The sequence below is a fragment of the Myotis daubentonii genome, chromosome 18, assembly GCF_963259705.1.
Source record: "Myotis daubentonii chromosome 18, mMyoDau2.1, whole genome shotgun sequence".
Lineage (NCBI taxonomy): Eukaryota > Metazoa > Chordata > Mammalia > Chiroptera > Vespertilionidae > Myotis > Myotis daubentonii.
The window spans coordinates 29400887-29414606 of record NC_081857.1 but is presented as its reverse complement, the minus strand read 5'-3'; the positions used below and the strand labels follow the sequence as shown (position 1 = coordinate 29414606).

The 13720-nt window shown below is 53.9% G+C and overlaps 1 protein-coding gene across 4 annotated transcripts in view; it reads right to left on the bottom strand.

The window, feature by feature from the left end:
• Positions 1 to 13720, bottom strand: part of KCNN3 (potassium calcium-activated channel subfamily N member 3) — a 142471-nt gene that overhangs the window by 55435 nt on the left and 73316 nt on the right. For all 4 annotated transcript variants that reach the window (XR_009449946.1, XM_059675535.1, XM_059675536.1 and 1 more), the window contains exon 3: positions 2893 to 3311. Coding sequence is in view for 3 of the 4 variants with exons in the window: in XM_059675535.1 (XP_059531518.1) it covers positions 2893 to 3311 (419 nt within the window). In the remaining variant the exon portion in view is untranslated. The remainder of the gene's footprint in view (positions 1 to 2892; positions 3312 to 13720) is intronic.

The following is a 13720-nucleotide window of genomic DNA, read 5'->3' as shown; positions in this document are numbered from 1 at the left end:
TTTAGATTAAAAATAACTATAACTAGAAGTTCTGATCATTTCTCGCCCTTCTGGGTTCCCCGCCTGTGGTCCACATTGGAGGTCGTGCCTCAAATACAAGAGGCCATGAGAAACTACAGTCCTCAGCCCTGGTTCTCGGGACTCCTCTCACAAGCCCTACGTGGGGGGGCTCACCCCCCCCCCCCATGCTGTGCGCTTCATCCTGTAGATGGTCTCCCTACTGCTTCCTGGGAGCTGAAGGCCCTGCTGGCGGGGCGGAGGGGGGAGGGGGTTGGGGAGGGGGGGAGGGGGGTGGTTGTGGGACGGGGGAGGCTCTTGCTCCCTGCCTTCTGGTTGGTGCAGAGCTGAGTGTCTGAGATGGAGGCAGAGGAGAGTGGAAGGAAACCTCTTTCCATCTCCCTTAAGGGGCGGGGGGGGGGGGGAGCTCTATTTTAATGGGAGAAAGAATGGGCCACTGATGGTTCCTCTCCCGTTCTAGGGGCCAGGTCTCCAGACTCACACCTCTCGTTATAATGCAAATATCCAGAAATAGATGAAAATTCATAACCTCATCACCAGAGACCTGGTGACAGGCCAGAGATCCGGAGACAGCCCATGTGTACAACTTCAAGCCTCAGCGGGGAGCAGTCCACAGGGGGCCCGTTCAAGAGGCTGGCAGGCCATTTACAAAACCGGGCTCAGCCCACTTCATCAGCGTCCGGGAGGCCCTGCTGCGCCTCCGGGAGATAAACACACACCTGGGAGCTGGCAGGCCTCTCCCGGGGCGCGCCTGGAAGGTCGCTGCCCCCACCTGCCGCCTGGGGACCGGGGCTGTGGAAGGTCCCTCCACCAGCCAGGCTGCTGGGCGTGTGACAGTGTTTAATGAGGAGGTTCCTCAGATGGGCTCTGGGCGGCCGGGGGGAGGTGGGCAGGTGGCCAGGAGAATCCCAGAGGGCCACGACGGCCAGGCCTCGGAAGCCATGATGTAATGCCTCACTGGGGTCCAAGCAAAACAAGCCTGCTGCTGTCGGTGCCTTCCCAGCAGCCGGCTGCTGCCCTCCCACCACGGGCGGCCTGCTCTGGGTGATTACTGAGTCCCCTCCCTTCCTGGAAGGAGGAAATGCCGAAAACCTCTATCGTCACATCAGAGCCGGCCCCAGACATGAGAAATGTCTTTCCAAAGGCGTCTCGCTGAAGCGGGGTCTCCATAGCAACTTCAGAAGAGCGTGTATACAACCAGGCGGCAGGCTGAGGGAAGCCCGGGGGAATGGGAACCGGCCCTGCTCCGTCCAGGGGCAGGCGGGCGTTGTCCTAGCACAGCGATGGCGAACCTATGACACGCGTGTCAGAGGTGACACACGAACTCATTTTTTGGGTTGATTTTTCTTTGTTAAATGGCACTTAAACATATAAAATAAATATCAGAAATACAAGTCTTTGTTTTACTATGGTTGCAAATATCAAAACATTTCTATACATGACACGGCACTAGAGTTAGGTTAGGGTTTTTCAAAATGCTGACACGCCGAGCTCAATAGGTTCGCCATCCCTGGCCTAGAGCCTGTCATGCTGCGATGTGACCTTGGGCAAGTCACTGACCTTCTCTAAGGTGACAGAATCTTAATCAGATCAGGCTGACGGATCAAGGTCATGCTGCCCACATGACCCTCCCACCCCAGTCCAATGCGCTGGTCCCCCAAAGCAGCCCCTCATCCCGTCTCTGTCCTGTCTCGGGTGGATGAGCTCCTGTCTCGAGGCTCCTGCCCATCTTGCTTATTATCTGACGCGGGGAGAGGACAGTGGTCATGGAAGCTGGGTTCTAAAAGAACTCGCTTGGTCTTTGTAAGAGAAGCAGTACAATTGTGTGCACTGACGAATTCAGGGTGACTACCAGGATCCGTGCAAATCACACCGGAGGTGTGAGCAAGCCTCCCCACATAGCGAAACTAACCTCTGGAGTGAGCACATCTCCCTTTTATCTCAAGATCCTCATTTTAAAATAAGAACATTAAAGCCAGAGATGCTAAGTGACGTTCCAAGGGTCTTGCAACTACGTAGAAACAGGTTTCTAACCCAGGTGTTCAGATGCCACATGCGAGATCAGGTGAAAATGAATGTCCAGGGTCAGCCTGGAGTGGGGAGGTGTCGCCAGGGGCCCCTTCTCTCCCACCAGCTGCTTCCCTGAGTCACTGCCCAACCACCAGCCTCCTTAGAACAATGTTTCCCAAAGTATGTTCCACCAGTACAGGGCTTCTCACATGGTAAGGTGCTTACAGATCACCTGGGGAACTTGTAAAAATGCAAATTCCACTCAGTGGTTCTGAGCTCAGGCCTGAGATTCTGCATCCTAAGAAGTTCCCAGGGCCGCCGCGGCCGCTGCTGGTCTGTGGCCCCACCTTTTGCGTAGTGAAGCGTCAACAGTGTTACCCATTGAAAAGGGTTCCTGGGCAAATGCTTTTGAGAAAATTGGGGCTCAACAAAATCGAACCCGTTTCATTGCTGCAGGACTTCTCAGAGCCTTCAACATGTGAGCATAGTTCATCTCCAACAGGAAGAGAGGATTCAAAAGTTGCAGTGTTATACCCGAGAAAGGCTAACGGTGGGTGTCACCCGGGTGCGTGGATACATTTTGGTTTACAAAGCGGGAACGGAGAACGCGTTATTTTACACATGCACTTCCCCCAGCTTACCTCGGCGGCAGTATTTCCACGTTGCAGTTCGCATTCGGCCTGGCTGGGCCCTCCCCATTTTCTCCTTGGAGGTGTGTGGGCAGGTGACCACCTCCTCCCTCAGCCCTCCCTCAGGCATACACATCCTGCCCCCCCCCCCCCACTCCTCCTCCCTCTCCTACCCCAGGAGGGCTCTGTGCTCGGGAGCCAGGGGCTGAATGGAGAGCGCGACCCGCGGGAGTACCTTTCACAGACGCGGACGGTCCAGGCCGCGATGATCCACAGCGAGATGCTGAACACCAGCAGCACGGTGCCCGGGCAGATGGTCATGAGCGTCTTCATGACGAAGCGCGTGTTGAAGTTGATCTTGTTGAGCGCCCCGATGCTGCGCGACGAGGCGTCGGTGAAGAGCTTGCTGTGCAGCAGCATGACGCGCGCGATCAGGTACAGGCGCAGGAACATGGGGATGGACAGGATGATGTCCACGTCGGCCTCCGCCCGCGAGGGCGTGTAGGAGAAGGCCAGGCGAGCCGTCCAGAAGAACTTGTACTCGCCGGGGATGGGGTGGATGGCGCACACCAGCATCTCCAGACTGATGTAGAGGATGCGCTCGTAGGTCATGGCTATCCGCCAGTCATCCGCACCGTTGTCGATCACGAAGAGCTGCGGGAGCGGAGAGCCCGTTAGTTGTGGCCAAGACGCAGAGCCCATGGGGCGCGAGGGAGGACGGACGGGCAGCTGGCCCACCTCGGGGCCCTCTCTGGAGCCCTCGCTTGTGCGGTGAGCGCCCTGGACGGGGCGTGGGGAGACCTGGCTGAGAAATGCCTCCATTTCTGTAAATTGCTTCCCAAGGTCCTGTCCTGCTAGGAGGTGCCCCCAAACTGGCTACTTCATGAGGAGAAGGAAGAAGAGGTCATTTGGACTAAAACCAGGTCCCTGCCCAGCGCGTGGCTCAGTGGTTGGGGATGAATCCCTGCACCCATGTACTGAGCACCGGCCCTGTGCCCGGCCCGGACCTGCGCTGGGTTCACATACGAGGAAGGGCCCAGACTTGGCTCTCCAGGAGGTCCCCGGGGTGGGACTCAGGATGGAGCAACACGGTTCTGAGCGTGAGAGTCACGGAGGGGAACTATGGGAGCAACTGGCGAGGGGTTCCCGTGGCTCAGGTGGCTCTAACTAGGAAGGTGTGATCTAGAAACAGGAGAGGACACCCAACACAGCACGAGGCCTAGATTCCCCACCTCCTGCCCCAGCGGATGGCAGGCGGGTGTTCCCAGACACAGGTGCCCACCATCTGTGCAAACAGAAAGGACCTCATGGCTGCTCCGAGGGCTCCCGCTGCTCCTCACTGCCGCCAACAGGCCAAGCCAGGGCCGCGTAACTGCTGGACAAACCCTTCAAACACAAAATGAAAACCACCGACCCTCTCTCTTATAAAGAATTGCATCAGGTTACTATGGTAACTGGGTTCACTCTGGGCAGGAACCAAGCAAGGAGTCACCAATGCCTTGGAGTCCCTGATGGGGAACGAGATTGTAGCCATCAAGTTAAAGGGAGGGTGCGTCCTCACTGCCTGACCTGACCGGAAGGTTCTGGATCAGGGTGGTGTGGCCACGGCCCCTCGGGCGCCTGCTTCGGTTTCGGTTTCCTGGTGCAATGTGGGTGGGGCAACGTGCAGAGTGGGGTTAGACTAGGCTGGTGAGCTGGACTGAGGGCTCACACTTCCAGATCAGCCGTGTGACCTTGGGTGGGGCCTGGGGCTCCTCTGAACCTGTTTCCACATCTCCATCACGGGACTATTGACCTTGACCCTGCTCACTCATGGGATTAGCAGTAGGATCCAATATCCCAGATTACAAGAGGGAATGTGCTTTCCCAACGACGCTGAAAATGAGAGGGATTATTAAGCCGCTGCCCTGGGGACAATCCACAGTGTGTGGAGAGGTGTTCCGGGTGGGGTTGGGGGTGTGAATGGCGGATAGCCAGTGTGTGTTGCAGATTAAGAGCCTCTGCTCGCCGGGGCTCCCGTGCAGGGATCTGTGGGTGTGCAGGATGTGCCAGAAGATTCTTTTGCTGTCCCATAGGAGACCACCCTGTGCCTGTTCCCACTGGACCCTCGGAAGCCCAGCTCTCTAAGCGGATCAGATGACAGACACCCCGCCCTGCTGTGTCCGCACTCCGCATCCTGCTCCTTCCTTATGAATCACAAATCTCAGCTGTGACTACTCCTGTTTACGCGGTTTTCCTCTGTCTCTCCCCCGAGAGCAGGGCTCTCGACCTGGCTGCACACGAGAATCACTTGGAGAACGTGTTTAAAATACCCATGCCTGGGCCGCCCAGACCAGGCAAGTCTGGATCTCGGCATCAGGCCCTGGCCTTGGGGTTTTTCTTAAAGCTCCCCAGCTGGTTCTGAAGTGTGACCTGGATGGGGACTCACCAGTCACAGCTGAACTTGCAAAAGGACAGGGACTGTGTCTTCCTTGTTCCCCTGTGGTATCGCCAGCGCCCAGCCCAGATCTTAATACACAGGAGGTGTTCAATGAATGCTTGTCCAGTGAATGAATAACTACCGCTTACTGTGGGTCTCCAGATGACTACACTCCCTCTCTTGGGCTCCGTTTCCTCCTCTAAGGAATGAGGGATGGATCTGAGGAGGTGTCTTCTGCTCTAAGGTGCCTATTTTTTTTTTTTTAATCCTCACCTGAGGATATGCTTATTGATTTTAGAAAGAGGGGAGGAGGGGAGGGGGAAGACAGAGAGAAAGAAAAAGAGAGAGAGAAACATTGATGTGAGGTACACACCCAATTGGAGATTGAACCCAAAACCTAGGTATGTGTCCTGACCGGGAATCGAACCGGCAACCTTTTGGTATACAGGATGACAATCCCACCAACTGAGCCGCACAGGCCAGGCCACAATTCTGTATCTTAGGCAGCCCGTCTGGCTTGGTGCCTCCCCATGAATGTTCTCGGGGTACGTGCGCCCTACGGAGCCAGGACCCACGCCTGGCTCGTCTCACCTCCCTCCAATGTCCAAGCCTGTGCCCGGCCCACAGTGGGCAGTGAGTAGGGTTCTAGTGAATAAAGTAGGGAATATGACTGCGTCACATAAAGAAAGCTCATCCCTAAGCCTATGACCAGGGAAGTCCCTGACGACTCAGCTTACGCCATGGGAAGGACATCTTCCTATTCCCAAAGAGGGTCCCATCGGGAACCAGCTGTCCCGCCTCAGCCTTAGGAAGCTCTGGAGTCCATCTAGAACCAGGATCTCCAGCAGCGCCGCACCGAGGAGTGAGGGGGGCTGTGCAAGCAGCTCCAAGAAAGGGCTGCCCCCTACATTTGGTCTCAGCCACCCTCCCAGCCCTGGTTCTACAGCAGCCGACTGTTTGCCCTGATGAATTCTGGACGAGAGCCAAGATGAGGTGGACAGGGTGTGGCACGTCCGGGCTGTCCCGGAGCAGAAGCCCCAGAGGCCTGGGCCTGGCAGACAAGGTTCCTCCGGGCCTGGCCGGGGTTTGCCCTTGTGTGCTGGCTCCCCTGCGTGGGGACGGAAAGCCGCATTCTGCAGGTTTCTGAGCCTTCCTGCCTCCTGAGCCTAAAGCAGTGATTTCCCGCAGGGGGGTAACGTCAGCCTGAAGATGCTTCGGTGCCGGGGCTTGTGGTCTCCTGCAAGCCCCACACTTTCCCCAGATCGTGCCCTACACAGAGCTGGCGCCAGACCTCATCCTCCCCCCACCGTAGCTGAGAGCCGGTAGGGTTTCAGCCCACGAGTGGGAAGGAGATTGTATGTGATAGAGCAATTCCAAACTTGCCTCCAAGGAGCTTATAATTAGAAAGGAGAACCAACTCAATTCAGTTCAACTCCACTCAATAAAGACAATTAATAAGAGCCAACTAGCCCTTGAAATTTGCTAAGAGAGTACGTCTTGTGTTCTCACACACAGCAAAGGTCATGATGTGAAGCGATGGGTGTGCTCATGAACTTGATTGTGGTGACCAAGCACTTCACAAGGTATATGTATGTGAAACTATCACATCGCACACCTTAAATACCTACAGTGTTACTTGTCAATTAGGCCTCAATAAGAAAGCAGCAAGTAGGTGAGGACCCTGTGGTGATATCAATATGAATCAGACCCGTCTCCCAAGAATCAGCTCATAATCTCAGGTAGCTCCACTGAGGCCCATCAGACACACCTGGTGGGTGTGGCGGCTCATCCGAGTGGCCCAGCGTCCTCCCATCGGTTTGCTGGCTCCTGCACATGTGACTTTGCCTCTCCTGGCAAGAGGTGCAGTGTATTGGATCTGAACCTGGCCGCGTGCCTTGCTCTGGCCAATAGGACATCAGAACATGTGATGCAGTGGAGCTCACTGTAGACATGTGGCCCAGTTTCCAGCCAGGCCTGCGAGTGAGGCCGCCTTCCGCCAGCTGCACGGCAGAAGCGCACCTCATGTGAGAACAACAGAACCGACCCACATCGTGAGCTCAATGACTATTGTTTTAAGCCATTAACTCTCAGGGTACTTTGTTATGTAACAAAATGAATGCATAACAGCACCGAAAAGTTGCTGGTTTGATTCCTGGTTAGTGTACACATCTGGATTTTGGGTATGATTCCCAAAATCTGGGTCTCTCTCTTTCTCTCTCTCTCTCTCTCTCTCTCAGCATGTTCTCAAGTGAGGACTAAAAAACTGCAACAAACAAAACACTAATGCATACCAAAACTAGCTCATGCACTTTCTTAGCACGTGTATTAGAAGAGTTGGGTGATTGGACCAACATTTCCCTTTTAGCTTCTCATTAGCCTTAGCCTCAGGAACTTCCACCCTCACCCTCCCACCCTCACGCTGTTGACTAGTCAGGGCTGGTCGGTCTTTCTCCAGTAACTGGGTAACTAGAGGGGGAGGAGGGCATGACCAACAGGCATGCCAGCTGCCCCCACCCAGTGGCCACAGCATTTTGTATATGAAAGGGTTTTAAAAGGTATTTTGCAGGCCAGTGAGTGATTTTGCAGGCAAAGTGTTTCTCACGTGTGAGGAAGTCGGTTGGTAGATTGAACCAGGGAACAAAGGCACAACAGAATTTACTGAGTGTAGTGGAGAGAGACACGGCAGGGACTCAAGGAACAGTGAATCTTGTTGAGAAATGTTGGGAGAAATTGATTAGCTGGCAGCTAGCAAAGAGGTCAGTTGTGGGCATTCCATCCTTGAATAGCTGACTAGAGGTATCAAAGAAAACAACTTCAGTTATTTAAGGATTCTCCAGAAACCCTGGGGTTATAGCTGTGGCACATGGGTGTGTAACGGGCTCTCTCTCTCTCTCTCTCTCTCTCTCTCTCTCTCTCTCTCTCTCTCTCTCTCTCTTGTCTCCTGGGCCCTTCTATCTGCACCTCCACCTCAGCCAGACCAGGTCTGAATGCTTCCCTTTTAGAGTTTCTCACAGCTCCCTGTGGGGGCCAACTCTGTGGGGCCGCCTGTCCGGTCACCTCCAGACAGGTCAGTTCTAGTGGGATGTCCCGAGCCCACCGTGCGTTCGCTTCAGGGCCCGGGAAGGCTGTCTGGCAGGGAGACAACTGTCCTGGCGCCTCCGGGGCCACCCTGATGGAGGGCTGAGCACCCGCCCCATGAGCCTGGCATTTTCCGTGGACGCACACAGGACCCGCCTTGCTTTTCTCCTTTCTTGGTAAATGAGTTTGGAGTTGATGTGTTGGGTTCACTCATTGCCCCCATTCCCTTTTGCAAGCCCGTGGCCTTTCAGGTTCGTTATTTAAGCCATTTCTTTTTCCTTTTTTAAAAAATATATTTTATTGATTTTTTTACAGAGAGGAAGGGAAAGGGATAGAAAGTTAGAAACATCGATGAGAGAGAAACATCGATCAGCTGCCTCCTGCACACCTCCTACTGGGGATATGCCCGCAACCAGGGTACATGCCTTTGACCGGAATCGAACCTGGGACCCTTGAGTCCGTAGGCCGACGCTCTATCCACTGAGCCAAACCGGTCAGGGCTGAGCCATTTCTTTAATTAACATGTTCTCGGCTATTAGGAGAGATCCCCCTTAGACAACGTGACCGATCTGAAAAACTTTCATTCTTGCGCAACTACGGAATTTTTTTTAAATTACAGGAGAGAACATGGAAAAGGCCTTTTGCGTTCTCTATTGTTCTCTCTGTGTGAGAGGAAACTCCAGGGAACATCTCCATCGTTAGTATATGTCTGTCCTTCTGTACGCAGAAAAAATCAAAAGGAAAAAAATTAAAGATTTTCTTGAAACCCAGTAACAATATATTTATTTTTTCAAACTCCCTGGAGCACTTATTCTGCATGTACACGATTACTACAGAGGTTTCCATGGAAACGACATCAAAAGTCCTGTTGTACCTAATTAGGTTTCCCTGAGGACAGGAGCTGATTGCCAGTGATGAAATGAACTCCTGGGTTTGCAGTAATGGTTAACATAAAATTTCCAGTCAGCAAATGCACCTGGAACTAGCTGAAACAAAGGAGGAGGGGGGAGGACCAAAGGTAGAAAAAGGTCCCTCTAAAGGAGGCCAGAGAGTAAGTGGGCTGTCACCAAAAAGATTATGATTCCACCATAAGACTCAGAGGCCTGGGGTCCATGCTAGCCAGCTCTGTGACTTTCTAAACACGCTTTTATTTCTAATATATTTTTATTGATTTCAGAGAGGATGGGGGAGAGAGAGAGAAATAGAAGCATCAGTGATGCGAGAGAGTCATTGATCGGCTGCCTCCTGCCCGCCGCATGCTAGGGATCGAGCCCGCAACCCGGGAATCGAACCGTGACCTCCTGGTTCATAGGTCGACGCTCTACCACTGAGCCACGCCAGCAGGGCAGCGCTGTGACTTTCTAAGAAGAAATCCTTGCCATCTGACACTGCTGGGATTCCCTGAGCCAGATGGCGCTTGGCCATGTGTAATGTCCCACGGTGGCTCCTGGGCCTGGCCAGGCCGGGTCTCCTGCGTGCCCCTGGCGGAGTTCACCCGTGGCCCCCTGCAGTGTGAGGAGAACCCGCGGGGACTCTTGAGTCTGGAGTTTGTTTGGGACAGCCAGAGACCGGTGGTGACCCCAAACCTTCCCTGTCCCCAGTTCTTAGGGAATGGAAGCCAAGGTATGGCATTTGAGGAAGCCAGCGTGTTCCTCGCACGTAACAAGCATTTCTTGGTCCCTGACCACGGCAGCCCTGGGGACAGAGCCTTCTGCCTCTGACCCTCTCGCTCTCCTTAGAAGGCCACAGTCCTGTCAGGTGAGGCCACTCTTGTGATGTCCTTGAATCTCAATGACCTCCTGCAGATCCTTTCTCCACCTATGGCACATGGGGTTAGCGTTTCAACATAGGAATCTGGGGACACACAATTCAATCCAGAGTAGACTCCTCATGTGTCAAGATTACCCCAAAGCCCAGCTACAGGCCAAGCCAGGCGATTCTGCACATACTGTCTCACTGAAACCTTAAAACCTTCCGTAAGGCAGTGATATTCTGCCCATTTCCCAAATGAAGAAACGAACATGCAGAGAGGGTAGATTTACTTCCCAGGGCCCTGCAGCATCCAATGAGCTCCCAGGCCCCAGGTCCTCTCATCTGCTGGGGACGAGCCAGTTTGGACTTTACTTGGTTTTATTCTTAAAAAAACACAAAACCCTCAAGCTCACTCTTCAAAATGCTCCTGTTTCTCAAGAGTCTTCACTGACCACAGAACCAACATGTAAGTAAGTGGGCTGGGTCTGCACCGCACAGGGGTTAGCAATCCAGATCGGTCTGTGTGTGGAGCAAAGGCAGCTGCTTTCACATCCACAGACAGATGATCCCGGTATCATCCTTCCCAACCTCCTCGTCCCACATCCCACGCCCTCGGGGTAGATCGGGCGGGGGAGTTCCCGCTGGGGAAGGAACCGTCTTTGCTTAGGAGCCACCTACATACCGAAGTGTATTTGCTAAGGAAGAAGATCCCTTTTGGGTGACGTTGGGGTCGGGCCAGAGGAGACCAACACGGGGCTCCATTGACCCGCCCCAGAAATGAACAGGGACATTGGAGGTTGGGGACTGCGAAGGGGGAATGGCCGAGGAGCACCTGGGGCCAGTCCCGAGACAGGAGGGAGGATGGGGTCCACTTAGAAGCAGCAGAACAGTCATGCAACTTTCAAGAGCAAGAGTATGAGGAGTCCAATGCCCTGCTGTTTACCGTGCCATCAGCAACGTCACCGCTTCCCCTGGCTCTCAACCCACAGAAAGCCCCGAACCCAAAGGCCTTGATCATGGTTCCCATGGGGATGAAGGGACCAGGAGGTGAGCGGTGCCCACAGAGGTCGCTATGTGCAGAACGGAACTGGAGAACTCAGCAGGAGCAAGAGTTTGCCAGCTCATCAGAGGAGCTGCCGAGAGAGAAATGGACGTTCCCAAGAGCTCCCGGAGACCTGTGGACACGGGCCCCCTCCCTGTGGGTGAGAGTCCACGCCCAATTCTATTGGAAGCAGTCGTGTCAACGGTGACACTATCCAACACTTGGGGTATAGTGGCCACACCCCGGTATCGAAACATGCCCCACCCCATCCGCCTTCCACTCTGCTACTAAAATGCCAACCAAACCGTGTTACTTCCCTTCTCAGAGCCGTTCCGTGGCTCCCAGAGCATTCAGATCCAGTCCAACCTCTTCATTGTACTTGGCAAAAGGGCCTTTTCCTGAACAGCCCCATCCACCACCCCAACCACAACCCGGGACCTCATTACAGCCAAACCTAGCTACTCCTGACCCCTGAACTCCGGTCCATTGGAGTGTGTACAAGCTGTTCTCTCTTCTCAACTTCTTCGCGAGGGAGCCCCTCATTCTTGAAGATCCAGACCAAGCGTCTTCTTTTCACACATCTTAGCTGGCCTCTTCCCAACCCCAGGCAGGGTGAAGTGTCTCCTTGGGGACCCCCTGTCCCTGAGCCGTCACAGAGCCAATCCGCACACAGCAGCTGGATGGCCAGAAGGTCTGGAGCGCTAGCCCCAAGTACAGGGGAGGTGGGGAGGGAGCAGGTGACCTCTCCATCAGACACGAGGGAGTGCAGCCTCACAGTGTACCAGGCCCTGTGCTGTGAGCTTTGCAGGTATCGTCTCATTTAGTCTCAATCGGGGCTCTAAGGGAGGTATTATTATTCCCATTATACAGATAGAGAGACTGAGCCTCAAAGAGATTAAGTAATTTGTTAAAGGCCATGCAATTAATCAGGGGCAGGATCTAAAGCAGTGGTTCTCAACCTTCTGGCCCTTTAAATATAGTTCCTCATGTTGTGACCCAACCATAAAATTATTTTCGTTGCTACTTCATCACTGTCATGTTGCTACTGTTATGAATCGTCGTGTAAGTATCTGATATGCAGGATGGTCTTAGGCGACCCCTGTGAAAAGGTCGGTAGACCGCCAAAGGGGCCGCGACCCACAGGTTGAGAACCGCTGCTCTGAAGCCAGGGAAGACGGGTGTCAAAGTCCACAGTCTTGGCCACCGCGTGCTGGTCCCAGGCTGTGCGAGGTGGTCTGCCCACCTCAGGCCGGGCCAGTGGGTGCTTCTGGGCCTCTGTGTGCCGTGGCAGGTCGGGCGGGTCTGGGCACCTGCGAAGTCTTGGGGGAGAAGGACCGTTTTCTCACCAGGGCGTGTCTGGTAAGTTTTGATTTCGTTTTCACATGATGGATCCTGCTGACTGCTTGTGGGGTCACAGTGTGATCGCTGGGGCTGCCGGCCGCCTGACCTGCTGTAACTCCGGCCTGTTTGCCACTGCAGAGGGGTTCTTGAACTCTGGCTCAGAGGGGATTTTGGCAACCAAACATAAGGCGGTTTCTGGATCTCATAAAAACTGGGGTGCTGAAGGACCAGGTCCGGACCAGGTGCCAGTGGTGGGTGGGGGCTGTTTGCTTGCCCCCCTGCTGACTAAAGTGCCCTTCAGCTCATGCTCAAGGACCAGCTGACGCCCTCAGAGGCGTCCCTGGCCCCCGGCGGAGGCGGCCCTGCAAACAGCAACGTCAGCCCACTGGTTGTTCCCACTGGCGGCTCGATCCACAGCGCCTTCCTTTACATGAGCCCTCCTACTGCTGTTTCCCCTGTTTATCGATGAGCGACGTCCCCAGCGCTGCACAGCAAGTGAGTGGTGGTGGCGGGATTGGAACCCAGAGCCCTCCCCGCTCCCGGCGATTAAGCCTCTTGCACTCCTGGCTGAAGCAGGCCTGCCCACCTGCTTGTCGGTGCCCGGGGCCGGGTGCCCACACGACCGACCGCGGGGCTCTTTGAAGAAACGGGCCGCCCAAATGCATGCGCACATGGTGGCAAATAGTCTGAAAACAAGTTAAGGTGACAAAACGACATCGGCGTGACTGTAAAGAAAATCGTCTCCATTGTTCGCCATTTCTATAGTTCTCCCGCGGCAACGTGGTCTTTTGCAGCGCGGGCACAAGACAGAGAAAGAAACCAAAGAGTATCCGAAGGGAACTGCTCAGAAGAACGGCTCAGAATCAAAGAAAACAAAGCACGCCAACCTGGGAGCAACCTGAATGCGCGTCAACGGGAAGACTGTTGACGACAGAATGGGCCTCATACTGGGGAACATTATTGGCTGTTTTTTTAAAATGAAGTGGATCTATTTGTGTTGACTTAGAAAATGTTCATGATCTATATGAAGTGAAAGGAGAAAACTGCAGTGTAATTGGTATAGTGTGATTCCGCTTTTAAAACAAAACAAACACCGTCATATTTTTAAAGTCCCTATCTATGGACATACAGGTTCGCATGTTTTTGTGTGGACACACACACACACACACACACACACACACACACACGAAAGGTGGTGAAGCCTTCTGGCTAGCCACTAACTGGGTAAGGCCAGAACCTCTGGGGGCGTGGGGGTGGGAATCAGGGAAACTATTGATTAGCTCTCTTCTGAAAAATCAGAACACATCTCTGTGTTACAACAAGCCCGTATGGCTTTTGTAATTTTGAAAAACCCAATAAAGTATTTTTTATTTTTTTTTTTACAAAAGGATTGTCCTGGGGAAAGCCGCTCTGGAACGTAATGGGGGTGTT